Consider the following 14,806-nt stretch of genomic DNA (forward strand, 5'->3'; position numbering starts at 1 on the left):
GTTTAGCTTTTCCAGAGCTTCCCATTCCTCCAGAGGCCTTCTGCCACCTTGCCTGGCTTCCTGCTACACACTGGAACTTACAATATGGTATCCCAAGAGCCTGAATCTGAAGACCATTTATTTCCCCAATACCCACAAATCAAACCTCTTTGGCTTTCCTAACTGGAATTACTGAGGATGCCAATGCTACATGTCCCTTTGCAGTTTCTGTAAGCACCTACTGCTGCTGCCCCAAATTCAGTGATGGAAAATACACTGGTAATCATGAAGATGAAGCTTTAAAATAGCTGCAATTACCAGTAATGTTACACAGCTTGAAAAAGTACATATAATTAGCATCAAAAATGCCATTAAGATGGTCTCCCTTGCTACTGAGAACAGAAGTGCTCAAATAGATGCTCAAACATCTCTTTTCCCTCCAAAGGATTTGAGTGGGATGTGCTCCTACGTTTAGGCACATTCAAAACAAGGGAGAAGCAGCAGTTAAACTGAGGTTAACCCACACTTACCCACAGCAGGCTGAGGGGCTCCAAAGCCCAGAGTAGCTGTTGATGTATTGAATCCTGGTGCTCCAAACGCTCCTGTTCCCAGTGTTCCACCAAGTTTGGGCTGGGTGCTCCCAAACAGAGACGTCTGTCCTGCCCCAAGAGCTGCAGCACAAGAGATACTGTCATTTACTACAACACTGGGACAAACTTACAAGCCAGTTTATCCCACAGCACAGAATCAGTTATTTACTGAACTGCAATTCCTGCTGGCTGGAGTTTCTAAAAGATTACCTGGCACCATGTTAGAAGCTCTATTAGGTTCTGATCTGAGACAGAGACTGATGGTTTCAAGCTTAAACATCTACATTAGAGTCAGCAACAAGGCTGTACTATCACTGATGCTTCAGGACTAAGCTTAGGCTGACATGAAATACACTGGTCAACCCTACCTGTTCCAAATCCGGTTCCAAGGCCGGTTCCCAGAGTCCCAGTTGCAGGTTTATTTCCAAACAAACTGTTTCCAGCAGTGTTGGCACCAAACCCTTCAGGAACAGAACCAGAAGCTCATTAATCACTATAATAGCGGTGGAATTAAAAGATGTATTTAAATACATAGGTATTCCCAGCTCAGAGACAGCCCTGCAACAGTTAAGGTCTGATTTCACACTGTTTCCAACAGTGGGAGTTCAACTGACAAGCAGCAAGAAGGGACTTCAATGGTAAAAATTTCGTAACACATACTTGAGTTATGAAATAATAATGAAAACACTACTGAAATATCACTGAAAAGATCTGTAGAGAAGGTGTTTCATCTTCTTAAGGTTTCCCATCTGTTACAACCTTCCCAGCTTTACCGACAGCCAGAATGGACACGGTGATGCTGTTTCTGGCAATGGAATGAAGTGTATTAAGTTTTTTCTGCTGCTGGGAAATAACAAATCCCATTTTATACTGTTTATACCACACACACTTCCTGATTCTTACCAACAAAGAAGTTAACAACCCGGACTCCTGTAAGCACACAGCTCAAAGATACACCTCTAACAGTATCCAAGTACAATCCAAACCTGACATCAGACAGATTAGTTCTTACAGTGAAGACTGTGGAACCATTCCATGGTTACTTTGTGCGCAGAGACAGAACTGGACTAGAGAAGTGCAGTCATGAACCGACATCAGGAACAGCTTAGAACCAAAGTCTGTTCTTCCTACAACTGCACCACTGTGCAAGTAACACAGGCGAACTGAAACCCCACACTACACCCAGCAGAGCTCACCACACAGTGTCAACACACAGGCCATGAGGATCTCGGGGAAGGACAAGCAACTCGGAAGCAACTCTCACAAATGCCATGAAGTGGTGAGTTTGCCCAGGGTGGGTCACCACAATGAAGCTGTGCTTAAAAGGTGCTGCCCCAAGAACCCAACAGTTTCTTGCCCATCCCTATTCTGGCCAGCTGGGAAATGAGGCTAACTCACTGCAGACTTTATTACCTGAACAGTTAATAAAATAACCCCAAACAGAACAAAAGACATATCTAAACGCTCTCCTGCTCACTTTCAGGAACTGTTTTTGTTGCTCTCAGATACAGCAGCAAAAAGACAACAGAGATGTCACAGAAGCTCTGTACAGGAAGATGGTCATAGACTTGAACCATCCCTGCACATTTCTCAGGCTCAGTCACACACTTGTTCATCAGTTCCCTGACGCTGGCATCAAGAAGCCAACAGGAACACACAAAGCCCAGTTCTTCAGGACTTTGATCCTTCACACCATGAAAACCAACAACAGCTTGCAGTTAAACCAGAACTGACTGCTCCATTTTACCTGTGCTCCACTGTACAATCTCCTTCCACTTGCTGCCAAGCTGCAGCATCAGTGGTTATACCTTACTTCCTTCCTCACTCCTGGCACCAGTGTGTTTGCAGCCTCTGTACACACCTCTGTTCTCTGAATGCTTTGATTTCAGTTTAAGTAAAGGCTTCAGCTTCTCTTTTGCTCTTGTCAGAATAGCAGTACTTGAAACTATCTATCCCTGAAGGAGTACCACCAAGAGGAATCACTGAATGGTATAGGTTGGAAAGGACCTTAGAGATCATCCAACTCCTGCCACGGGCAGGGACCCCTTCCCCTGGAGCAGCTTGCTCCAAGCCCCTGTGCCCAACCTGGCCTTGAGCACTGCCAGGGATGGGGCAGCCACAGCTTCTCTGGGCACCCTGTGCCAGCGCCTCAGCACCCTCCCAGGGAACAGCTTCTGCCTAAGAGCTCATCTCAGTCTCCCCTCGGGCAGGTTCAAGCCATTCCCCTTGGCTGGGCCCTACAGGCCCTTGTCCAAAGCCCCTCTCCAGGTTTCCTGTAGCCCTTTTAGGCACTGGAGCTGCTCTCAGGTCTCCCCTTCACACAGCAGAGGGGCAGGATCCCCTCCCTGAGCTGCTGCTCACAATCTGGGGGTGCAGCCCCACACACAAGGGGGGGTCTGGACTCAAGCACACACTGAAGCTGGGTCATTGGGAGCTTCTCCTCACCCAACACCCCAAGTCCTCCTCCTCAGGCTGCTCCATCCAGTCTCCCCCCCAGCCTGTGTTTGTGCCTGGAATTGCCCTATTGGGGCAAACCAGCATCCTCTCTATAGGAAAGGTATAAACCAGTATCCAAGATGCTCCCCTGCAGCAACATGCATCAGGAGCACGGCTTACCTGAGAATCGTAACACCCAGAACATTTAGCATGCAATACTCAGCAGCCAAGTGTGTGTGGTATATGCAGTACAGTGCTAAGTGACTGAAACCCCACTTTTTAAATATGTACCAAAAGTGGAAGTGTTTGAATTGGTTCCTAAAGTCAGGGTTGGTTTGTTACCAAAGAGCCCGCCACCGGTGGTTGTACCAAACGAGGGAGCGCTGGTCGTGGTGGTTCCAAATCCAGCAGGCTTGTTCCCGAACAGGGTCTAGAAGGGAGAAACGTCAATGTGGAAACCTCATGGATTCATTTGTTACACCGTTAAGCAAGAAAGCAGAATTGAAGCCAAGCACTCGTGAAGCCACACAACCCAGGCTCCCAGCAGTGGTGTGTTATCTGCACACATACGTGCACTAGTGTGCAACAAGCACCTTCTGGAAACAAGTATTACAGTTGGACTTGTTCTTAAGGGTTTTTCCAACCTAATTACACTCCATTACTGATATTTGGTCATCCTGGGTGTAATCAAGTTCAAGTTTTGTTAAGTCATCATCATCATCACAACTTGAGCATCTGTATCTTCAACACTACACAGAGGCACCCCTAGGTCTCTCCTCCCGTGTTTTATCACTTAAGACTACTTACGGAATCAGGGAATGTTCTGGGTTGGAACAGACCTTAAAGCTCCTCCAGTTCCAACCCCCTGCCATGGGCAGGTGCACCTTCCACTAGAGCAGGTTGCTGCAAGCCTGTCCAGCCTGGCCTTGTTTCTACCCCACCAGTTCTATGCACATGCTTATACTCTTTCCTTCAGTTCACAAAAACCCCTCTAGTTCCGAATCTTGGGCACCTTAACTCCTAAGTTAAGACACCTAAGTTAGGACATCTAAGATAATGGATATTTTCATGCAGGTCAGCACCCAGGAAGAGGACTCCTAAGCTGTTTATTCCCATCTCATTTCCTCTAGTTCTGCTTTTGTATAACAAAGCACAGACATACCGAACCGCCAACACCAAATCCTGTGTTGGGTTGTCCAAAGAGCCCAGTTCCAGTTCCAAACCCAGTCCCAGCATTTGTATTGGCAGCTGTTCCAAAAAGGCCTCCAGGCTGTGAGGGCTGGGTCACCCCAAAGAGACCCTATGGATAGGAATTAGGTTAAGCTCATGGTACAGTGCTTCTCCAGGTCTGCACTGGTGATATTGGAACTAAAACACAGTCAGTGACTAGAACGATGCTGCAACATCAGCCCTTGTGCTGGGGGATGATGGATGAAAGGCATTTCAGAAGCTTTTGTCATTCTCCAAGAGATAAGGTACCAAAAAGAAATTAAAAGCATCAAATGAAAGAGCACAGAATTTATGCTCCAAGCTTCAAAGGCTGCTGGAATTTCCTCATCACTTTGAGTGAGGGAGAGGGAAAAGAAACATCTCACTCATCACTGAGGGAGAGAATACTGGAATTTCCTCATTGCTTTGAGAGGAAAAAGAAACATTTCCTGGGAGAAGTCATAAGATATTCAGGAAGTCTACAGCATATTTGGAGGCAGAGCCTCAGCTATACCACAGGTTACAGCTGTACAGCATCCTTCTACGAGAAGAAGCCCATGAATGCCTTCACTAGCCACCAGGAAGCATAGAATTGGTAATGAATCCCACAGGATGTTAAGAATGGAATTATTTTGCCTTTGTGAACATAAGAGACACCTGAACTGACAGAGTAGACAGCTTAAAGAAAGGAATGGGTGAAGTTGTTTGTTAGCAGCTGTTCTGCTGCCCATTATCATGGCTGAAGCTTCCCTTGGCAAGAAGCTGCTTGCTCAGATGGTGGCATTCAGAGCTTTGCATCCTCATTTGATGAAGCTGTACCAGTCTGAGGAAGATCTAAATCCCTGTGTCCTGTGTCTACTGGAGTAGCTACAGCCAAACTTCCACCTTTAGGGTTCAAACAGCTTCTCTTACCATTGTGCTCGTGTTGGGCTGCCCCAGGGTGTTGGTGTTCCCAAAAGAAAAGCCAGTGTTCTGCGTTGTTGTGGGCTGGCCAAAAGGTTTGTTGAACAGGCTTGTAGTTTGAGGCTGCTGACCAAAAAGCCCCCCCGTGGTTCCTGTGCCAAAGCCAGTTGTACCTACAACAGAGAACACATTGGTTAAAACACCCTCAAGTATCTATCCAAACCTGCAATGTTTCCATACTCCAAGATGCTGCAAGGGCTGGAGCAGCTCTGCCATGGAGCCAGGCTAAGAGAGCTGGGCTGGATCAGCCTGGAGAAGGCTCCTGAATGGGAGACGTCAGAGCAGCTCCAGTGCCTAAAGGGGCTCCAGGAAACCTGGAGAGGGGCTTTGGACAAGGGCCTGTAGGGCCCAGCCAAGGGGAATGGCTTGAACCTGCCCGAGGGGAGACTGAGATGAGCTCTTAGGCAGAAGCTCTTCCCTGGGAGGGTGCTGAGGCGCTGGTACAGGGTGCCCAGAGAAGCTGTGGCTGCCCCATCCCTGGCAGTGCTCAAGGCCAGGTTGGACACAGGGGCTTGGAGCAAGCTGCTCCAGGGGAAGGGGTCCCTGCCTGTGGCAGGGGGTTGGAGCTGAATGAGCTTTAAAATCTCTCCCAACCCAAACCATTCTATGAGTGTCCTGGGTTCAGCTGTAACAGTTATTCTTTTCCATCTCAGTAGCTGGTGCAGTGCTGTGGTTTTTACTTCAGCATGAGAACAGTGCTGATAACACCGATGTTTTTATTTGTCACTAAGTAATGCTTACTCCAGTCAAGGACTTTTCAATCTCATGCTCTGCCAGCAAGGCGGGGCACAAGAAGCCAGGAGGAAGCAGAGACAGGACACCTGACCCAAACTAGCCAAAGGGGTATTCCATACCACAGCACATCATGCCCAGTATAGAAACTGGGGGTAGTCACTCAAAGGCCCAGATTGCTGCTCTAGTCAGGCTGGGTATCAGTCAGTGGACAGTGAGCAATTGTACTGGGCATCACTTGTGTTTGCTGGTGTTTTTTCCCTTTCCATTTTCAGTTTCATGTTCTCTCCCCTTGTTATTTCCCTTATCATTATTATTAGTAGTAGTTTTGTATTATACCTTAGTTACTGGACTGTTCATATCTCAACCCATAGGGTTTACATTCTTTCCATTCTCCTCCCCATCCTGCTGGGTGCAGAGGGTAAAGCGAGAATGAGCGAGTGGCTGTGTGGCACTGAGTTACTGGCTGGGGTTCAACCACCACAGTGAGTCCATGATAAAACAAGTCACACCCTGCTCTGTGGCACAGAAAAGCCCCCGGCAGAGTCTATGGCTGCTATAAATCAACCAGCCTGTTTCCAGGCAGTGTATCTGTGCTCCTTAGCAGAAGTGGAATCCTGACTTCAGCACTAACCGATGCCTCCACCCTGCCCACCATCAGCAACATCCTGGTGGGTTTGCTTCAAACTGCTCTCCTCGCCCACGAGGCAGCTGACTTCCCTGGGAAGCAGAGGCTCTAATAAGCTGCTTTCCAGCAGAACCTGGGGGATGTGGAGGGAGTTACAGTCCCTGAAGAGTAAATGGAGATTCCTACAGCAAGGAACCTGATCAGCGAATGCCCGTAATACAACCAGGAATATTCTGAGCTCACACCAGTGTTTCTTCATCTGTTGTTGGTACAGGTCTTTAAATAGCTTATCCAGTCACAGTAAGGACAGGGGTCAAGCAGTACTTACTGGTTCCAAAAGGAGTTTTATTCTGTCCATATGAAAAGCCAGTACTAGTAGTAGAAGAGCCAAAAAGTCCTGTAGCTGTACTTGACGTAGCTGTAGAAGACCCAAACAAGCCTGCAGCTGCTCCAGCTCCTACAGGGTTGGAGGGTCCTTTCCTGTTTGCCTGGTAGTCTTCCAAACGCAGTTCCTAGCAAAGGAAAAGCCAGTTCTCTTTACACAGGGTAAGGCTGGAGAAGCATGAGCAGCAGCTTGCACAGCATTCGAGCGTACACTGAGATGAGGGTATTGAGAAAAGCTGCATGCCCACATTTTTAAAAGAGGGACCAAAAACAGGACCTTCAATTCAATGCAAGCCAGGCTGGATAGGGCTTGGAGCAAGCTGCTCTAGTGGAAGGTGTCCCTGCCTGTGGCAGGGGGGTGGAACTGGAAGAACTTTAAGGTCCCTTCAACTCAACTATTCCATCATTCTATGACCTAAACTCAGATTCATGTTTGGGCTTCCAGTTTACATCTCAGAGCTCTTTCAGATCTTTTGAGTAGAAAACCTGTTTTGAAGTACCAAGTAAGTCAACTTGAATGGAAATGCTTCAGGTTAAACCCTTGGAAACACTACTTTATGTTAAACAACTTTGCTTTGTCCGAGATTCTGCCGTTATCTCAGCAGTGTAGGACTGTATCTGGGTACACGGGGAGGTGAAATTGTAGCTCCTCAAGAACTGCAGTGTTAAGCATTTAAACCCAAATGCAATTAATTTGGTGATATATGAAGCATGAAGTGTTTTACTTAACGACACCCCTCTTCTGTGGGTGCTGCAGATATTGAAGGTCATACTGCTAATACACAGCACAGCAGATACTCACTGCAGCCATAAAACCTCTACTAACCCAACATTATCAGACAAGCAAGATAAGAGTGTCTGAGCACTGGTGACTGACCTCCAGAGATTTGCTTTCATATTCTTTCATGGCCGTGATGCACTGGTGCTTGGTGTTGATGTTGGTGCTGACACCAGATTTTACCATAGTATCTGTACCAGTTGGTGGCTGCAAGAGAAGAGGTCAAGATGTGAGGTTTAAACCCAGAGAGAGCTTTGTTCATATCCCTAGAGCTCTTTTAGTGGTTGCTGTTAAAACCTAAGTTGAGCACAGGACCTGAGCAGTGGATCAGTGCTCTCTGTACAGCTGGGGCCTCACTCTCTGACATGGTTCAGCAGCAACCGAGAGTGGAATTTCCCCTGTGAACACCCAGAACAAGGCAGGGCCACTCCATTCAGTTTCATTTTAGGAGCAGCTTATACAATCTTTGAACCAAATCCTCCAGCTCTGCCTGGATTTCATTATCCCCCATTCTCTTTAACTGCACTATGGAAGCGCACATCAGCAGCACTCAGCCTGTACAAGTTGTCAGAGTTTTGCCTCTGCCCCAAAACAACAAAGTCTGTGTGTTATATCAGCTCAGTGCAGAAGTGAAGAGGGCTGACATTTGTGTGAACCAGTATTTGGTTAACAGAACACCTCCTACCACCAGGAATCAGTTCCCCATTTCCATGGTGGGCTCTCTCCTGAGCCACCCTCCATTTTCAAGTGCCACAGAACCTCTGTTATGTTATTCAACCCTTTCTTAAGGGGAATTCATCCAGAGAACACCAGGGATCAGCCCCACATTCCAGTTCACAGTTCCAAGACTTAGGGCTCAAATTTATTTTGTCCCATTCCAAAATATCTCATTGCTGTCAGCATTTAGCACTGATCACCTGGAATTCTGCCCCATCCCTGGCAGTGCTCAAGGCCAGGCTGGATGAGGCCTGGAACAACCTGCTCTAGTGGACCAAGACAGCACTTCACACAAATAACTGCAAAACTTACTCCTACAGCAAGCAAGTTTGAGTAGGAAGGAAAAGCAGGACTTACATTAAACTTAATAGTCGTGCCAGTTGGAGCAGCGGTGAAACTTGTTGGGCCAAAAAGAGAGCCAGAGGTACTGCCAAAGGGATTGGAAGTGGTGTTAGTGGTTCCAAAGAGCCCCCCACTGCTGGTGCTCGTTCCAAAGTCTGAAAGAAACATGAAAAGAAAGAGGTCAGTACTAAAGAAACCTGAATTTTAAAGCTTCAGCCCAAATACTTTACTCAAATTGCAAAAGAGTTTGGAAATGGAAACCCCAACACAGGAGGTACATGGAGCTGCTGGAGTGATGCCAGAGGAGGTCATGGAACTGCTGCGAAGGCTGGAGCAGCTCTGCCATGGAGCCAGGCTGAGAGAGCTGGGCTGGGGCAGCCTGGAGAAGAGAAGGCTCCTGAAGGGGAGACCTGAGAGCAGCTCCAGTGCCTAAAGGGGCTGCAGGGAACCTGGAGAGGGGCTTGGAACAAGGGCCTGTAGGGACAGGACAAGGGAGAATGGCTTGGAAGGGGCTTAAAGCAACCTGCTGTAGTTTAAGGTGTCCCTGCCCATGGCAGGGAGCTGGAACTGGAAAAACTTTAAGGTCCTGTCCAACCCAAACAAGTCCAGAATTCTATGAAAAGTTACAGCTAAAATCACAACTACAGATTTTGTAGCCACAATCCTCACACTTGGCTACCGTGGACCACAAAAGCATCACTATATCCTTCAGGAGAAGGAGTAACACCAACGCCACACTTAACACTTGTAGCAGCTGTACACATGCACCAAGAACATTCTGGGCTCTTCAAAGACAACAAGCAATGCTCAGGGGACATGCAACAGTTTTACTCACTTCCAAACCCAGCTGGCTTATTCTGTGCAAAGGCATTGCTCTGGGATGAGAAGAGGCCTCCCCCAGTGCTGGTTGTTCCAAACAGACTGTTTGATGTCCCAGTTGAGGTTCCAAAGCCAAAGCCAGTGCTTGTGGAGGAGGTGGCTGGCTGATTAAATGTCGTGGAACCAAATAATCCTCCTGCAGACAGAAGCAGAGCATTAATCATTTGCACTCATGAACTGCTTGGGGGTTTTGGGGTTCTTCAACTATTCGGAACAGCAGGTCACTGTTTTGTGGTGTCAGAGTTGCCCCACTCACACATCCCGTCCTTACGGGCTTCCCTATGCTCTTTAAGAGCATTTTAAATGAAACACTTTTGACCTAACAAAGGATCAGAGCTTCCTCCTGAGGACACTGACAGACCAGTAATCAGTTGCACTCATTGACTGCCTGAGGGTGTTGAGGGTTTTGTTGCTGTTTTGGGGTGAGTTTTTTGGTTGGGTGACTTGTGCTGTTGCATTTGCTGATGGCTGCTTGGGTTTCTTTTCCTTTTCTTCCCCATGTCTTTCTAGTAACATCCTTCCTCAGGACTGGTTTCCCCTACAACCACACCACAGCAGTACCTGGTTTTGTCTGTGTACTCCCAAAGAGGCCTCCAGTGTTGTTGGTAGAGCCAAAGGCAGATGTTCCAAACGCTCCTCCACTTGTCCCAAAGCCAGCATCTGAAATTACCATTGGAGTTTAGATAAGCCACGTTCTGAACACGGGTACAAGGAACTAAATGTTGTCACTGCCTTTTTAATGTCCCAAAAGAAGCTTGTGCAGGTCTGTCTACACGTCAGTGCCTGGGGTATGGGAAGTGGTATCATTAATACTTGTATGGAGCTCCTGAAGCAAAGGGCTGGGATATACTGAGTCAGTCACCTCTGCACAGTGCAAAGAGACTCCTCTGCAGGGGCTCTACCACTTCTAGTGACCCCTGGCAATATAAACAGCACTGGTGTGCATCCTTCCTACAGAGCACACAGACAGTTCCTGGTCTGATTTAGGCGCTATAACCTCACTTGTGGTATCTACAAGATGTATCTCCACAAGACACCCCTCAGAGTACAGAATATTCCTTCCAAGACTTCCCAACAAATCCAGTATTAACTGAAAGAATCCCCATCCCAGCAATGTGGCCTTCATCTGAGCATTTGAGCTAATCCTCCTCTTCAAAAAGAGAGTTTCCACAACTCTGTGGAAACCTGGAATAACAGAACCATAGAACAGTTAGGGTTGGAAAGGACCTTAAGATCATCCAGCTCCAACCCCCCTGCCATGGGCAGGGACACCTCACACTAAACCATCCCACCCAAGGCTCTGTCCAACCTGGCCTTGAACGCTGCCAGGGATGGAGCATTCACAACTCCCCTGGGCAACCCATTCCGGCGCTTCGCCACCCAAATTAGGAGCTTGGTCAGTGCAGAAGCCTGCCCCTGACTCAGCCCTGATTCCATCACAAAGAATCACCACCTGATCCTCCAGGAACAACCACCTGCAGTGCTGGAAAGTCAGTTTATTACTTACTTTGTCCAAACGTTGAAGTAGTCCCAAAGCCGGTGCTGCCTCCAAACGGAGTCCCAAAGGATTTGTTAAACATTTTTGGGATGTATCAGGTTCTTCCCCTCAACCTGCAAAGAAGAAGTCAGCTTTTAGTTAAAGCTTATGTTCAAAATTCATTTTTCAGCTTCCTCAGGGTGGATGTAAGCAATGTAATGAGTCCTGAAGCCACAAAACATGTGACAGCAGGTTTATGTCACACTAAGCAATGTAAAGCACTGTCTCAGCACCAGAAGGGAGAAGGAACTAATGCTCTGGTGATGTCCCAAAGAAGCTGCCTCCCACCCTTAATTATGGTGAGGTTTCCTGTACAACTTGCAGATGGAGCCTGTAGGGCCAGGCCAAGGGGAATGGTTTTAACCTGCCTGAGGGGAGACTGAGATGAGCTCTGAGGCAGAAGCTCTTCCCTGTGAGGGTGCTGAGGTGCTGGCACAGGGTGCCCAGAGAAGCTGTGGCTGCCCCATCCCTGGCAGTGCTCGAGGCCAGGTTGGACACAGGGGCTTGGAGCAAGCTGCTCCAGTGGAAGGGGTCCCTGCCCGTGGCAGGGGTTGGGGCTGGAGGAGCTTTAAGCTCCCTTCATCCCAACCCATTCCATGATCCATGGTTCTATGACTGAAAAAATCCTAAACAGAACTACTCCCCTCATCCATGTATCTCCAACGAAACCTTCCAGAACATCCCAAACTAACAGCACTTTTCACACCTGTGTCTACAGTATCTGACCTACCTCAACACAAGCTCATACCTGCTCAACCATGGGGGTTGGAACTGCACAATCTCAAGGTTCTTTCCAACACAAACCATTCTGTGATTCTATCTCAACTCCTCAAAGAGCACCAGTGGGACACCTTGCTACAGACACACACAGGATTCACACTGCAGCTGCAGCTCCTGCAGCACTCTCAGGGTTTTCCATGATGTTTCCATTAAACCCCATTTGCCAACTCCTTCAAATAAGAGAAAGCAGAACCGCACAGCACAGGAATTGCAGGAATACCCCTTCCATCTGCTTCCCATTAACACTCATGGGGCTGTATTAGAATTTCCTTCACTTTCTAAAGCTCACTGCTTCCAAGTGCTTGCTCAGGGGAGTTTCACCCCAGTTCACAACCCACTGGTTTATTTCCAGCCACATTCAGTTCTGCTGCCTCACCCCAATCTCTTCTCCAAGCACAAACACAATGTTATGGCTCTCTAACAACCCCACAACACATCTTAGCCAGCTCCAACTGGAGCTGCCTTTTCCTGCACTGAGGCCGGCACCTGCTAGCTCCGAAGTGGAAAATGCTGCTGTTATCCACAGAACAACTCCCTGTTGGCAGCAGCATCAATCCACAGCAACACAGGACTAAGAAGTTTAGAAAACTAAGACATGGCCTCTAGCAGGAACATTTACAAAGCACTACTTACAGTCTCGTTAGGTTAACACTGTTCCATGTGAGGTCACGCTGACCTGGAGCACTTTGGCGTTTTTAAACTGCATTTAGGTTTTTCAGGAGGCTCCATCATACAAAATAGTGATAAACTCATGGAAAGGTTTGGGTGGGAATGGAGCTTAAAGCTCCTCCAGCTCCAACCCCTGCCCCGGGCAGGGACCCCTTCCACTGGAGCAGCTTGCTCCAAGCCCCTGTGTCCAACCTGGCCTTGAGCACTGCCAGGGATGGGGCAGCCACAGCTTCTCTGGGCACCCTGTGCCAGCGCCTCAGCACCCTCCCAGGGAAGAGCTTCTGCCTAAGAGCTCAGCTCAGTCTCCCCTCGGGCAGGTTCAAGCCATTCCCCTTGGCCTGTCCCTACAGGCCCTTGTCCCAAGCCCCTCTCCAGCTTTCCTGGAGCCCCTTTAGGCACTGGAGCTGCTCTGAGGCCTCCTCAGAGCCTTCTCTTCTCCAAGCTGAACAACCTATCTAGTATTCTCCATGTGGCCATCAACAACCCAAGTTAATCTCCAGACACACACTTCTTCTGTCCAGCTTCGCAGTTCTATAGCTCCCAAATTCCAACTCCTCCTATACCCTCCTAACCCAAAGGAAACACACACATACACTGCACAGCCCAGCACAGCCCCTCCAGAGTGAAGGCACTAAATCCATCATGCATGAAATCACAGGTATTTGTTCCAAAGACCCATAACACCTTTTGGGAACAGCCAATCCTGGATCCTGAGCAGCTAGAGCTGTACCTCTGCACCATCCCAGTGCACTGGGGACCACAGCAGCGAGGAGCAAATCAGGATCTGACACATTAAGAGTAACTTAGATGATGTTTGGTGTTATCTTCAACTACTCACAACAGCAGGACATTGCTTTATGGTGGTAAGAAGTCTTCCCACTCACACATCCAAGTTCTTATGGACTTCCCTGGGCACTCTAGGAGACTTTAAACACCACCATTCTGGTATCAGAAGGAAAAAGCTGACCTGACAGACTATCAGAGTACCCTGAGCCCGGAGAACATCGCATCATTCTGTGGGTGATACCTTAAAAATGCCCTGTTTGATCATTTTAACACTTAGAAGATCAATTTCACCCTGGGACTCCTCAAACTCCACACACCCACCTCAGCTGCACTCTTCTCTACCTGTACAGACTATTCATGGCTACTTTGTCCCTAAGGAGCTCCCACTGAAGGCCACCTCAAGTGTCCCCACAGCTTTCAGTTGTTCAGCCTCCTTATTCTCAGCCTGACTTGCAGCTCATACAGCTCCTCTCCCTCCACTGCTGCCCTTACTGAGGCCGCTGCTCCTTCACAGTCAGATTGTTTAAAGCCAAACTCTTTCAGAAGAAACCTGAAGCGCGGTTTTGTGTAAGGCAAACGAGTTATCACGATCTCCTGCAGCATTCTCCACCTCTGGAGCTTGGGCTTTACGCGGTCACTGGTGCCAGGGACCCAAGAGCGCACCTTTCACCCGGGGGACGGCGCACGCAGACACTGTGCTCACGCCTGCACGTATCAAACCTTGCGTTAAACCAAACGTGTGCCATGAACACACACCCGAGCCGCGCACGGGAGCGCACCCGGAGCTCCCGGCCGCAGGAACAGCGGCGGAGGCAGGAACCGAGCCCAAGTTACAGCAGGGTTAGGAGATGGGCTCACAGGGCCCGGCCCCTGCTGAGCACCATCGCGGCTCGCAGCGGCGCTCCCCCCGCTCCTGCAGGCTCCGAGGGCCCTTCACACCGCACCAGGCTCCAGCCACACCGCAGGAACCCGAGGTCACTCCCGTTAAACCCCCTCCCGAGCGCGGGCCTGCGGGTCCGGCCCCGGTCAGCCGGGATCCAGCAGCACCGCGGTCCCGCCCCGGGACGAGGCGCTCTCAGCGCCAGCAGCCCCGGGAGCCGCCGGTAAGCGCCGGTTACCCACGCACGGCGGGGCCGCGTCCCGAGGAGCCCCACCGCAGCCGGCCACGCCGGGCCCTCAGAGCGGGCCGAGCCGCGCCCCCCGCCCGCGCCGCCCCCCGGCCGGGCCCCGAGCCCCCCCCGCGCCGCCGCCCCTGCACCCACCCGCCGGGACCGCCCGGGCCGGGCCGGGCCTCGCCGCTCCCGCGGTGCCGCCGCCGCCGCCTCACGCAGGGGGAAGCTGCGTCACAGCCCGCTCCGCGCGCCTCCCAGCGTGCCCCGCGCGCTCACCGCCCATTG

At 49.6% G+C, this 14,806-nt stretch overlaps 1 protein-coding gene across 2 annotated transcripts in view; it reads right to left on the reverse strand.

Annotated features, from left to right (window-relative positions):
* Nucleotides 1–14,785, reverse strand: part of NUP98 (nucleoporin 98 and 96 precursor) — a 38,964-nt gene extending 24,179 nt beyond the window's left edge. The window contains exons 1-12 of one of the 2 annotated variants that reach the window (XM_065678989.1): nt 14,672–14,785; nt 11,145–11,248; nt 10,199–10,297; nt 9,594–9,773; nt 8,774–8,913; nt 7,799–7,906; nt 6,866–7,049; nt 5,127–5,290; nt 4,168–4,305; nt 3,375–3,435; nt 938–1,030; nt 510–650 (exon numbers count right to left, since the gene is read on the reverse strand). In XM_065678989.1, the coding sequence (XP_065535061.1) occupies nt 510–650; nt 938–1,030; nt 3,375–3,435; nt 4,168–4,305; nt 5,127–5,290; nt 6,866–7,049; nt 7,799–7,906; nt 8,774–8,913; nt 9,594–9,773; nt 10,199–10,297; nt 11,145–11,217 (1,381 nt within the window). In that variant the 5' untranslated portion in view covers nt 11,218–11,248; nt 14,672–14,785. Of the gene's footprint in view, nt 1–509; nt 651–937; nt 1,031–3,347; nt 3,436–4,167; nt 4,306–5,126; nt 5,291–6,865; nt 7,050–7,798; nt 7,907–8,773; nt 8,914–9,593; nt 9,774–10,198; nt 10,298–11,144; nt 11,249–14,671 lie in introns of both variants that reach the window. The other variant, XM_065678988.1, reaches the window with a different exon arrangement.
* Nucleotides 14,786–14,806: the final 21 nt, after the last annotated feature.

Source organism: Lathamus discolor, chromosome 4 (genome assembly GCF_037157495.1).
Source record: "Lathamus discolor isolate bLatDis1 chromosome 4, bLatDis1.hap1, whole genome shotgun sequence".
NCBI lineage: Eukaryota > Metazoa > Chordata > Aves > Psittaciformes > Psittacidae > Lathamus > Lathamus discolor.